The 13672-nt window shown below is 49.3% G+C and overlaps 1 protein-coding gene across 1 annotated transcript in view; it reads right to left on the bottom strand.

Annotated features, from left to right (window-relative positions):
• The window catches only part of Sog (chordin short gastrulation), a 327634-nt gene that overhangs the window by 80546 nt on the left and 233416 nt on the right, over positions 1–13672 (bottom strand). Inside the window, exon 7 of the mRNA XM_077677340.1 lies at positions 9701–9842. Within this exon, the coding sequence (XP_077533466.1) occupies positions 9701–9842 (142 nt within the window). The remainder of the gene's footprint in view (positions 1–9700; positions 9843–13672) is intronic.

Below are 13672 nucleotides of genomic sequence, written 5' to 3'. Positions count from 1 at the left end.
GAAAAATATTGCCTATATATAACTTCATGCTCGGATTATTACGGCAAAAATACTATTGTAATGGGTTCTAAAGCGGCTTCGAAGACAAGGGGCGACGCTGAAAAGAGAACGCCAAAAATATCCGCAAACAAACCACCCGGCGTTCACCAAGATATGCTTGGCATGTAAACAGCACATTCATAATCTTGTCATTTCATCTTAGCAGTTCAGTCCGCCTTTCCCATCCTCTCCCCCTGCAACACCACAGACTATTGTTAATGTGTATATTGTTACGTGGAGGAATAACAGGTGACACGAACCATGTAGCGAGGAAGCGATGCAGTTACATGATGATAGGAACTATTGTTCATTTCAGAAGCTGCGTGCAGCACTGTAGAGGCTACATTGTTGCAAACAGTCCGCCCACTGAAAGCGCCTAAGCGCGAAAGCCCCCTTCGCGGTGTGTACCTGATGTATACATTGACGTACTTGAAAGTACATTTCGCTCTTTCCCCGGGGCAGGTGAAACCGCAAGGACCCGGCGCCGATTGTTTCTTCACGGTGCGCTAGCCGCCCTCGGTGGACGGACTGTTGACGACAGCGTAGCCTCCACAGTGATGAACGCAGCTTCTGAAATGAACTATTGGCGGTGAGCGCGACCACGGGCGGCGCTGCGAAGCGCGTCTCCGTGACGTCGGCTTAGGGATTTTCGCGTTTGTCCGCTTCACTCCGGCTCGCTCTCCCTGAGGTTTCTTTGCCCTCGGTTGACTTTTGATCCTTGTCCGCAACAGATTTTGCATGTGCGTAACTTTTCATCATAGTAAAAGACTTAAAATCGCATACACTAGCTCAAGGTGGGATTTAAAACACAGTTTTTGATACCGCTCCGGTAGAAACATAGCTGGAGTTGCTCCATTCCTTGCGAACCAAGTCATGTGAGCAGTGCGAAGAGTCGGAGCTATAGGCGTCAGCTTCTGTATTCAGAAATCCTTCGAACAAAGGGAACAGCGGGCTGTTAAAACAGACAACAGCGAAATTGCAAGGCGAAAACAAGTTCCAGGCCTTCGGGGCTGTCGGCTTTCGCAGTAGGCATTACGAGTCCCGGTAATCATTTCCAAGAAGATAATAAAACAGTTTTTGCAATCTTGCCGAACACTCGAAAGTATTGTACCATATCACTTTATGTTATCATGGCATTAAAGTATGGCGACATGCACCATGGGGCGCAAAAAATGTACGTTGAGTTGCAAAAACCTACTGTGTGTACGAGCGCGTGCTGGTTTTATACTAGGCTTCTAATAAGTATGGAGGCTTATTGAGTAAAACTTTAGCAATTGAGCACGATATGAATAATGTGGTCGGTTAAAGCTCGGAGGCTGTGCTCGTATACAGGGCACGGCGCCATAACCCTTTATCCAAGAAGTAATCGCGGTTTCAACCTCATCTGATATTTGTATGCGTGTAAACCAAATAGTAGAGACTTTTGAATGAGGCACAAATTTTTCATTACTGCTGTTCTGTCCATAGAAAAAGTCACAACGGAGAGGAGTTAGTGCTAGTCGGCTTCTACCATTTCTGCCGGTGCGCCGCCATAATATGTTTCCGCCGCATACCACTCCACTCCACTCCACTCCACTCCACTCCACTCCACTCCACTCCACTCCACTCACTCACTCACTCACTCACTCACTCACTCACTCACTCACTCACTCACTCACTCACTCACTCACTCACTCACTCACTCACTCACTCACTCACTCACTCACTCACTCACTCACTCACTCACTCACTCACTCACTCACTCACTCACTCACTCACTCACTCACTCACTCACTCACTCACTCACTCACTCACTCACTCACTCACTCACTCACTCACTCACTCACTCACTCACTCACTCACTCACTCACTCACTCACTCACTCACTCACTCACTCACTCACTCACTCACTCACTCACTCACTCACTCACTCACTCACTCACTCACTCACTCACTCACTCACTCACTCACTCACTCACTCACTCACTCACTCACTCACTCACTCACTCACTCACTCACTCACTCACTCACTCACTCACTCACTCACTCACTCACTCACTCACTCACTCACTCACTCACTCACTCACTCACTCACTCACTCACTCACTCACTCACTCACTCACTCACTCACTCACTCACTCACTCACTCACTCACTCACTCACTCACTCACTCACTCACTCACTCACTCACTCACTCACTCACTCACTCACTCACTCACTCACTCACTCACTCACTCACTCGCTCGCACGCACGCACGCACGCGGGCACCCGTCCGTGCATGCAGCCATAACGAAAGCCAATTTCTGAAGAAGGGAATGTATGCCATACAGCCTGAAGAAAATATCCACGCGAACTTCGTGAGCCTCCCATGTATCTTAAAAAACACCTTGTAATAAGACGTTTGCGACGGTGCAGAAGAATTGATGCGTTGAGTACAGAAAAAAAACATTCATCCGATAAACGTCAACAACAAACAATTAAATAGAAGGAAGCGGTTTTATTTCCGGTTGTGCGATGCGCGTGCAGGGGCCCGCTAGTTGGTGCTTAGCATTATGTTGAGTCTTCACAAAAGCATCGCAAAAATGCTTTAGGGAAGCCTACGCATTTTGAATACTTATCGAGGAGCTCTGAGCACTGAACCTCGCAAATAAGCTATAAAGGGCGAGTTACACACGTTCTTCTGACCGATGCTCTGAAGAAAGTTGCTCTCTCTCTCTCTCTCTCTCTCTCTCTCTCTCTCTCTCTCTCTCTCTCTCTCTCTCTCTCTCTCTCTCTCTCTCTCTCTCTCTCTGAGTTTCAAGCTTGTGCAGAATGCAGCTTAAAATTACTCAGAAGTGCCAGAGGCCCGCAAAATAACTGAATTACTTGAAAAACGCTTTTTAATGCACTACAGCATCAAAGCGGGCGATTTGTAGCACAGTCACTGCTGCCCCTCACAAGCTGAGTGTAGCAGACGACAGCGGCGCGAGACCCTAAGCTGACGTCAGAGCCAGGGGGCGCCACTCAAGCATCTCACCGCCAGCGGTTATACGCCTCGAGCTTCGCGATCGCTGCGCCGCCTGTCGCCGCTTCTCCGCGGCGTTGACGGGATTTGCGCTGCGTGGATGATAGGGCCGCGTACAGTGTTTAGGTTCTATTTCGCTTCTTTTCGCCTTTCCGCGCCCTGAAAAAAACTTGTTATGGTGACGTCTATAGGCAAAGAGTACGTATAGGTCACTTAAAAAGCAGCTGGGTCTTCGTAGAGTACGCGATCGCCTGCAAGAGCTACCCGGAGACGCGGTGGACGCGGTGCTGCGGGCTTCGTCGGCGCTCTTCCGGGCGTCGGCGACGGTAGCAATATATCATCCCTGTCACCTCCAAAACATCACCCACAAATGAATTCTACTGTCACCTCGTTTAGACCTGATACTGGCACAATGAAAGGTTGGCTTTGCAGCGTCGACAACGAATGCGGCTTCGTTTCGAATATCTACGTCGCAGAAACATATGTTTCGGGGATGTGATTACCCAATCCCGGACAATAACTTATGCCTTTTATAAGCATATGAACAATGCGAAAATGTTAAGTATATTCCAAGCCTAGCTGTGCGTCGTTAAATATGTGCCCACACACCAAGACAAGTAAATGAAACCACGGAAAAATAAATGCTGTGCAAGTTCGGGATTAAGACACATAATTCTCTAACGGAAATAAAAAAAAAAACAGTGCAGCTTCTGACATGCTAACGACGTTCGTCGGAACTTAAGCCAGGTAGGGTTCACTAGACCAACTATACGCGAAATGCACTGCTATTTCGCGAGACATCGTTGGTGGGGGGGAGGAGGGGGGAGGAGGAGGGAGGAGGAGGGGGACGCTGTGTACAAATGCAGAGCGGAATCAAGCAATGAACGTTTTAGTAATCACACACACACACAAATCTCGCGTTTACTTTCCTTTTGTTTTTCTACTTCAACGAACAGCTGTTCATACGGCGGCCGCATTTTTGGAAGTACATATACGGGGTAGGCTGTTCAACAAGCGATGAAAGGTGTCGTTGGAAGGGAGTGGTATGTGATAAGGCCCTCTGATTTCAGTTTCTGCTTTATTCTGCTGGCTACCTGTGCCATATGACGCTATTTCGAAGAAGCATTAGTCGCGGACGCGGATTATATTCTAAGCCCGTCTCCGCGCTGCTCGCAGAGGAGCAGATGTATGATTGCGGGCGCTCACCTCACGACAAGAAGACTTTGTCGTCTGCTGATGCCCGAGTATAATTATGCATTGTCCATCGTACTTTTGTTGAATATTTCAGAAATTAGCACAGACTTGCTTGTAAATGGTGGTGATCAATATCTGAGGTGATTAAGGTGATATTGGCAAACGTAACTGGCATGAGTGCCCCGCTGATTATGTAAGCGCACAAAACCAATTTAAATCGTAGTGTATAGCCGTAGCATGAACATCTGAGGAACCGATGGTTACAGAGACACTGCTAGTAAATTCAGGTCAGTGTAACTACAGTCGGCTCCACCACACGCCGGTTCCGCGACGCTGGCCTATGACACACACCTGGCGCTTATACAGACCGAATATACCACACTAAGATCGCGTCAGAAACATTTACACTCTCGAAATACACACCTCATTTGTGAACAGAGTTACTTCCCCACATAAACATGGATTTCAAACGCCCGCAAACGGTAAATCTCAGTCGTGTACGTGCCGCAAAAGCAGCGGCTGCACTGGGGAGCGGGACGCCGACTCCCGCGCCTTCTTTCGAAACGGGCCGCTAGGGGGATTTCAGTGGCGCCCCTACAGGCCGCGCTCGAGGCGTATAACGGAGCCCGTGCCGGCTGCCCCCGCACACCCTCGTCGTGGTGAATGCCGGTCTATGGCTCCATGAGGAATTGTCCACGTATGCCCCATGACAATATTAAGGCGAAACTTTGTATGGCTACGCGAAAGGTAAATCTGGCGGGCCCGTGTTCGCGGAAAACTATTAAGGCGGAACCCCACGCACGTGCGGGAAAAAAAAAAAAATTAGCCGTGGCTTAGCTCGGCTATGCAAGAATATACGTAGCGCGAGCTAAGGTTCAACTGGTTATTCTTAGCTTACCTGGCTCTCTAGGATAAGCTTGATTATCATGCTTACTGCGGCTTGAATGGCACACACATGGTATACGCATTATGTCACACATGTATATTTATCAAGCGGCTCCGGCGCAGCGTCACCCATCGCCCCAGAGGTAAGCTTGTTCCATAGGCGCATGCCGGTGTCGCTGCGACGCACGAGCCATCGGTTCCACACCGGGCCACCCATCGCATGATCAATAAGTGGACCGGGCCGCCACGTGCGGAACGGAGGTCGGCGAACACGCTGGGCGCGTGGGGTGTGTGAGAGACGCCGGGCAGCGAGCAACGTTCTGCGCGCCGTGTGACGCCACTGCTCCTCGCGCATGCGCAGCACGGCTCCCCAGGAGCCACGCGAAACTGCTCAACCTCGGTCAGTGTAGCTCACGCTACAAAACCAGGTTCGAGTGGAGTTCGAAGCAAGGGGAGAGAGATTGGCTCTGTTTATAGATGACGTAGCTACACTCTAACATCTACCGACACGGGTAAGAGGGGACGGCGCACCGGAACGAGCGAAACACACGGGAAAACACCGTCCGCACGTTACAGCTTCGCTGACTAACCATGTGTACGGAGTGCATTAGTGCATTTTTTATTTATCTTCAGCATTATGGCGGCAGCCGGAAGCAGTTTGTGGCGGGTTAGTTTTGCTTGCACGCATGCGGTACGGCGGTGGCTCTCTGGCGTGCAGACACGTTCATGCGTGCCTCCAAGCGTGGCATACCAGCCGATAATTTACGCGTAGCGCTAGCTGGCACCATGCCTAAATTACAGGTTGGTGGAATTATTTGCTACATTTTTGTCGCCAAATGGCGGGACGGGTAATAGCCTGCTGTGAAGTCCAATCGGCGTTCACTCTAAACGCGAGTATTACTGATTTTTCCATGAACCATTTGGTCCTTTCATGCTCCACCAAACCCCCCTTTTTTTTTTCTCTGGAAGGCCAGCGAAAACTGACGGAGGCAAATGAACTCAAAATCTACAAGAGCTGAGTCGACGAAGACATCCATAGTGAACGCCACCAGGGAACCTATGCGCAGTATGACGGTATCAACGTGGGGAGCCATGCTAACCGCTCGGCGCTCTCCCAGCATGCATCCAAAGGTCCACCGGTGTAGCAGCCAGATGTTCTGACGGCCACGTCCATCACGTCGAGTAAACAAAGCGAGGGCGGGTTCTACAACTTTGTGGACTCCACCATCACTGTGTTTACAGCTTTGACGACGCATGGCGGCAGGCCTGGAAAATTAGAGTAGTACTTCAGGCACTTCCCTACGACTATGGAAGATCACGTTCCGTACCACGACGTGCAACATGGTCCACTGCAGGGAGCCCTTCGTTTTTGAGCATTCTCGCAGTTAGGGCGTAGAGCCTTGAAAAATCGGCTTTAAATAAATTAAATAAAAAAAGGCTGAAGAAATAGGCACCCGCGCCCGCTTTGGCTGAGCCGACATGAATCCTTACGTCAATACAGTTACATTCATTCATTCATTCATTCATTCATTCATTCATTCATTCATTCATTCATTCATTCATTCATTCAACTCCTCTTTCTCATCCTCATCTACCTTCTTCCCACCACCACACTACTACCACCACCACCACCACCACCACCACCACCACCACCATCATCGTCGTCGTCGTCGTCGTCATCATTCTGCTCCGCCTCCTTGCTCTCCTCTTCCTTCTTTCTCATCAACCTAACCCCCCTACCATCATCATTCTCCTAATCAGCATCATTATATTCATCATAATCATCGTCCTCCTCCTTCTCCTGCTCATCCTCCTCCTCCAACTTGCCATCTGCAGCGACCGCTAGAGCCGGCTACGCTGCCACTGTGCTGAGCCTCGAATCGAACTGCAAAACTTGCGCGCGTTAAGACTCGTCGTACGTGAAAGTACGGCGGCCAATGAGCGGGAGAAAATCGGAAGGAGGAAATTAGCGCTCGCACGCGAGTGCACTGTCAGAACAATTGTTCTTCGCACTCGCGCACTCGAATCCTCCACGCATTCGGTGATAAAGTTTTTTTCTCTCTCTCTCTCTCTCTCGATGCGCAAATTCACACGCTTCGCCGACGCGTAGTGCTCCCGCAACCGTATTTTTTTTTCTTCCTGAAATTCGTTTTAGCCCTCCTTTCATTCCTGCCAGGCGTATAATGGCGAACCCCCGTTTTTCCAGGTTTTCTCGTGTAAGCTACTCAGACAAATAAAAATAAATACCGATGGTGGAAACAAAGTTCAAAGAAAAAAAAAACGAAGCTTGGAAGGGAGCCGGAGCGAATTGCGAGCGGCGGGCATTCCTATTTAATGAGGGCTGCTTCCCTAGAACGAACATGCAGGGCAGGAGAAACTATGCGGCTGTCCGTAGCGCAGCCCTGTACATGCGGTACGGTGACTGGGCGCCAGGGGCCGGCGGAGACCCAATTCATTCGGAACATCCCACCCTCCCCTAGGCGTGCACGCGTATTATGGGACGGCCGAAAGTGAGCGGACCTAAGCTTGCATTATTCACCTGCCTCTTTCGCTGGATATTCTCGCTGGTTTCCTTCTCAGAGGCCTGCTGTCGCTCCCTTCGCGAGCTTGTTCGGCCGCCGTGAACAACCTGTAACCCTTAATATGTCCCCGCCAAGATAGATAATTTCCACACAGCTTCCTGCTCGCAGTAGTCGTTTTTAATCTTCGAAGCGTTATCGCAAATACCTTTTTGATTCCATCCGCCACTAATGTGAGGACATTTCGACATTCCATTTTGCCAACAGTACATACAGAACTGGCCCTTCCTCTATTGTGGAAATCATCATTAGGCTCCACACTGCACCCAAAGCAACCTAAAGCATACCGAACCAGCGCTATTTACGAAAAAATGCGTACCATCAATTCGGATCATTCTTACATAAAAGTTCAATAATCATTCTTACATAAAAGAAGACTGAACAAAAATTTCTAGAATTTTGTGGGCTTCAGCTCAAACGGTTACAATTGGCACCAACGATTGTACCTCAAAAACACAGGGGTCGAACGGCGAGTCCTTTTTTTAGGAGTTAGCCAAAATTATGCACGTCCAGACCGGACGTGAATTATGTCACCAATTTTGAAAGCGAATTAGTTGATGGCGCTAGGTGCTTGCAGGAAGTGGGAGTTCTGGGCCTTTGAGGAAACGGAATTTTGTAACGTCATTTGATTTGCCCAGGTTTGGCGGGCCTGATAATACGTTTTCTGTGAATATATGGCCGAGCAAATGGCTTGCGCTCCACTTTTCCGGTAGTGCTCAAGCGAAAGCTGGGAATGGCCATACCGAAACCATTATTTGTTAAAAGCGCTCGAAACAAAGCGACTCCAATCAAAATCAAGAGAACACTGTACTACCGAAGTTAGGTTTGGTTAGGTTTGTTAGGTATTAATACCAAGAAATACCAAGGGCGGAACTCTGAGTTGCATCCGCTTCAAACGCGTCCATTTTGCTTCCACATCAACCGTGACGTAGTCGTACTTGCGATGAATCTGACCACTGACATGCACTGAAACCGACGCCCCGGCTTGCTTGTGGTACACCACACCTGAATCGTCTACTTCAGCCCACCAGGGCTCACTCAGAATGGACACTTTAAAACGGACATGAAATGAGCAAAATTGAGGATTCTGTCATCTGATAAGAGGCCTGTCGAAACATTCCAGCTTTAGGCGGGCGCTCACTTCTCGATGCCGCCGTCGTCGTCTCCGCTTGGCGGTGATGACGTCATTCTGTGAACGCTTGATGGCCACGGCTGATAGCGGAAGGCTAGCGCCTACCGAAAATCACTCGATGAGCCCATAGTAACGCTATCACAACAAAAAGTGCGTTAGCGGAATGGTTCGCCCAGGCTGCAGCGCTGGCTCAGGACGCAAGTGAGCCCGATGGCGATGATGAATGGGCTTTTGTAAAAGGTATAGCATGTTAATACTCGGCGCGTTTTTGGCTCGGCAACGATTTTCAGTTGTTTTTTAAGCAGGCTGTACGCCGTCAACGCCACTGCAGTTTGTCTCCTACGTATTCAAATCATTTAGGAAAATATTTTATGGTATAAAAACCACTGTAAGTTGCTAGGAGACCGTTTGAATAAGGTGAAAGAGAGTTCAATTGTGTTGGTCCATCGGTCTGTCGTGGCCCAAGGTCAAGGTCACACAGAGGTAAGTACGCGTAGTTTATCTGAGCCTCAACGTGAGAACGGCTGGGGGTGGACTCTCTATCCCGAGGTGCTTTTTCTGTAGTGGTTAGACATATCCTACGCAGTATACGTGTTCCCGATCAGCGCACTTGTACAGTAAACCTAAGGTGAAATTCAAACGCTAAAATACCAAGGTCAACACACCACACAGTTGGACACTTTTTCTTCACAAATCAAACGAAATCACGTCGCTCATTTACACCGTTTAAGGAGCGAGTCCATGTCAAAGTTGGCTCACATAAAACAGCGCCATTGCTTTTCTTGTCCACTAAAATCTCAGAACTTCTGTGCTTCAATTCACCCCTCCTTGCTAACTGCACGATGACCAGCCACTGGCTCAATCACACAACACGTGCGGATACGCACCCGGCTCCAGCCTTGTGGACTGCGTGATTCGCCCTTGCACGAGTCCGGTGGGATGGCTGGCGGTGACGAGGGAGATGTGGAGCTTCTCCTTCTGCAGGAGCCGCCGGTACACCTTGGGCACTTTGGTCCACACGGCGCAAACCTGCAACCGCAGAGCAGAGATTCAAGAAGCCAAGTCAAGGAAGGATTTAAGCCAAGTCAAGGACCAGCTCTAGAATGGAGCTTATTACAGAAGACAGATTACAGACCTTTCTAACACCTGCGTCCTGGGAGCAGACACCTGGTGACTGTGCTACTGGCACTATAATTGGCGCAGTCAACGGGACGACTTAACTGCGCATGCGCAGTTAACTGTACATGCGCATGCGCAGTGCGTCCCAGAACATGACATGTGATCAAAGGTCAGGAAACGAAAAGGTCTATAGAGACAGCAAATTTCAGTGAAAGCGAAAGCATTCAGAGCCACATTATCTGCAGAATTGTGAATAGGAGCGCCTTCGACACATTACAATGCGGAAAAAAAAACGTGATTTCATTCATTGCCTCGCTGGCGTGCACTCCAGTTTCAAGCTCCCGGTGTGAAGCCCCACTATGCGAAGATTGTGAGCTCAGGAAGAGTTCGGGGCGTAGTTTCCGAAATTCTTGTTTATTGATTTCCTCTTTAGAAGAAAGAATCTAGGCAGCTTCTTTTTATCCCTAGTGCAACGCACCAAAAGACGAGAGCAGCGCGTATCAACTTCGACGCGTGTCACTGCTATTTTGTTCGATTTGCAACTAAGAATTTAACAACATTACATAGTGAATTTGCTAAAATTACACGAAGATATTCCAGAGCGCCCAAGAAATATACTGTCCTTGCCAGCGAAGGAGGAACAACCCGGTTTTATAATCTCTTTAGGATGAAGTTGTGAGCTCTGGAGAGCGCATTGACGTGGAGAAATTTCATGACAAGTTAATAAAATTGGGGCAAACGTATAAAATAAAGGGACTGCTATGTACTGCAAGAGGCCAAAGCAAAGTATTCTGGTGAATAGTACTAGGAGAAGAACCTTTAAAGGAAAAGCACGCCAATGTGACTTAGTTTACTGGACATTGTTGAGATTTAAAAAAAGTAGTAGACAGCACAAGCTTGGAGCCCTTATGTGACCGTCCGAACGCGGTATATTCCAATAAACTGGTACACGAGTGAACAATGCACAAATACGATATAACAGATTACGGAAGTAAGGAATCAGTTCCAGCGCATTCTAGTTTATTGTCCATTTTTTTAAGATTCTTCAATCTATGCACGGTCTTTGTCTTCCTTCAATCTATGCACGGTCTTTGTCTTCCTTATTCTGCGATCCCGTCTAGTTGCTGTGTTATACTCGCAGGCCCATACTACATTTACGTCACGAATTTCTTTACGAAGATGGAAAGCTCAAGTAGGGAAAATTGATTGATTTATTGATTGATTGATTGATTGATTGATTGATTGATTGATTGATTGATTGATTGATTGATTGATTGATTGATTGATTGATTGATTGATTGTGGGGTTTAACGCGCCGACGCAACGCAGGCGATGAGGCGCGCCGTAGTGGAGGGCTCCGGATTAATTTTGGCCACCTGGGGATCTTTATCGTGCGCAGAAATCTCGTACACACGGGCGTTTTTGCTTTTCGCCTCCATCAGAAAAGCGGCCGCCGCGGCCGGGAATCGAACCCGCGACCTCGTGCTCAGCAGCGCAACGCCTTAGCCACTGAGCCACCGCGGCGGGTTCAAGTAGGGAAAATGTTACTCGGGTCGAAGTTGCTTACTCTGTTTCGTCCTGCTCAGAAAACTTATAATTGAATTGAATTGAATTTATTTATTCTTTTCTGAATATAGAAAAACGAAGGGAATGCAAAAGGCGACCAGCCTGACAGAGGCCCGGTAGCGGCAGTCTTCGAATCGAGTAAGAGCTCTGGTTTCATTCCCTCTGTGTGACTTCATCGAAACGATAAGGGCGAACTGACAGATTGAATCGCTCTCACAGCAGAATATTGTTATTCAGAATTCACATTGAAATGATTGCATAAAACAGTTGTATTTCCAGCGGATCTAAGTTCCTACGTGAAATTTCATATTCGAAGCATTTATAGGCCAACTCCGGTAGGTCTCTCGGCGTAGATTTTCTGGCGCGCGTTCTTTCGAAGCCGATTGCAGCTCACGAGAATCAACCACACCGTTTCCCCACACCCCTCAAAAAAAAAAAAAAAAAAAAAAAACAATTTTAAGACTTGCCTAGCTCCGGTCGTCACCCCAGTTGAATGATTTTTACTTGTTTCGCACGTTGTCATCCGCTTTGTACTAGGATGCGTCGACGTAAGCCGGGGCCCATGGAAATTAACTGTTAATACACAGCCCAAGGACGCGGGTTCAATTCCCGGCCGCGGCGGCCGCTTTTCTAATAAAGACGGACAGCGAAACCGTCCGTGTGTTCGAGATTTTGGCGCACGTTAAAGATCCCCAGGAGGTCAAAATTAATCCGGAGTCCTCCACTCGCCTGTTAATCACCTGAGTAGCGTCAGCGCGTAAAACCACAAAATCATCATCAGTCGTACTACACATATCACATACACTAGCCTTATTCAACGAGATTAACAATCCCGCACACCATCTTTCCGTAAGTGGGCAAATGCATGCTATGGCTTCCTTAAAACATTTTTTAAATGCGAATGCATTTCTTAGTCGGAGGTTGTCGTGCTCCGTCGGCGTGCGCCTGCATTCCTCCAGCGCGAGCGCACGTGAGCGCGCGCCTCGTAGTTCTGCCTTCTTCGTCGTCGTCGTCGTCTCGGCGCGGCGGGGGGGGGGGGGGGGGGGTTGTCGTGCTCCGTCGGCGTGCGCCCGCAGGTGTTATCTCTCCTCGCTCCTCCTCGCCCCTAGCAACAGCTGTGGCGCGCCTAGCAACCGGAGCAGGTGGTAGCTCGGGCGGGAGTAGCGGAGGGCAAGGGGAGAGGAGGAGCGCGCTCGGGCGTGTGAGGGCGCTCGCATCGCGGAGCTCGGGCGGAGTAGCGGAGAGTGAGTGGAGAGGAGGAGCGCGCTCGGGCGTGTGAGGGCGCTCGCATCGCGGAGCTCGGTGGGAGAGAGAGCTCGCGCGCGGGGGGGCGTGTTACGCGGGTCTCTCTCTCCTCTCCGCGTACCCTCTCTCCGCTCGCTGCGCTCGGAAAATGTATATAAATGCAGTGGAGCGCACGCCTCTCTCCGTTACTGCTTGCCGCAGCGCACTCATCGGTGCAACCAATGCATTCGCATTTCCGCACGATCCCCTTCGGGGAGGTGGGGGGAGTTTTTTTCTCTGCCTGAAACTCCATTTGCACGCGGCTACGGTTTCGAGCGCGGGAAATGTGGTTGTGCCCGATACAAACCGGGCAACAGCATTAGCAACACGCAGTTTTGTGCGTTTTCGTTCTGCGAACCACTTTCGTGCTTTTTGTTTTCGTTTTATCCGGAGATGGAATAAACCTTCGTTTGCCGGTGTTCGACTAATTCGTTATTGTACAAAACCCGGGGCTAAACTGTTCTCTTATACGGACGAAGAACTAAAATAGGCGCTGGGGAAGGCAGGACGCTTTCTCTGTTCCTGCTGCCAAGCTGTAAGTGAGACAGTAAAATAAATAAAAAAAGCGCTGAGACGGCGACGTTGACCTATATACAGAGTTATATAACCACCTATACAATCTGGAAGAGCTCCGACACCAACGGCTGGGTCTAAGCCAAGCACATTGTGTTAGAAACGATCCCGTCGGAGAGGCAGGCTGGCTTCCGTAACGTCCACCCCACCCAACTGCAATGAAACTCGCCGCACGCATAAACAGCATTTTTCTCCCTCCGCGCTCCCGGCCAGAAAGAAAACAGAAGGCCCGCTAGACAGAGAGAGGGGCCCGTAGCAGCTCAATATCGATCGCGCTCGAGGCCCAAGTCCGTGGACGAGGAAATGCAGCGGGCGTC

The sequence above is a fragment of the Haemaphysalis longicornis genome, unplaced genomic scaffold, assembly GCF_048455015.1.
Source record: "Haemaphysalis longicornis isolate Haplotype H1 unplaced genomic scaffold, Haemaphysalis longicornis Haplotype H1 scaffold_7, whole genome shotgun sequence".
NCBI lineage: Eukaryota > Metazoa > Arthropoda > Arachnida > Ixodida > Ixodidae > Haemaphysalis > Haemaphysalis longicornis.
The sequence above is the reverse complement of the archived record's forward strand: the minus strand, read 5'-3'. Positions and strand labels throughout refer to the sequence as shown.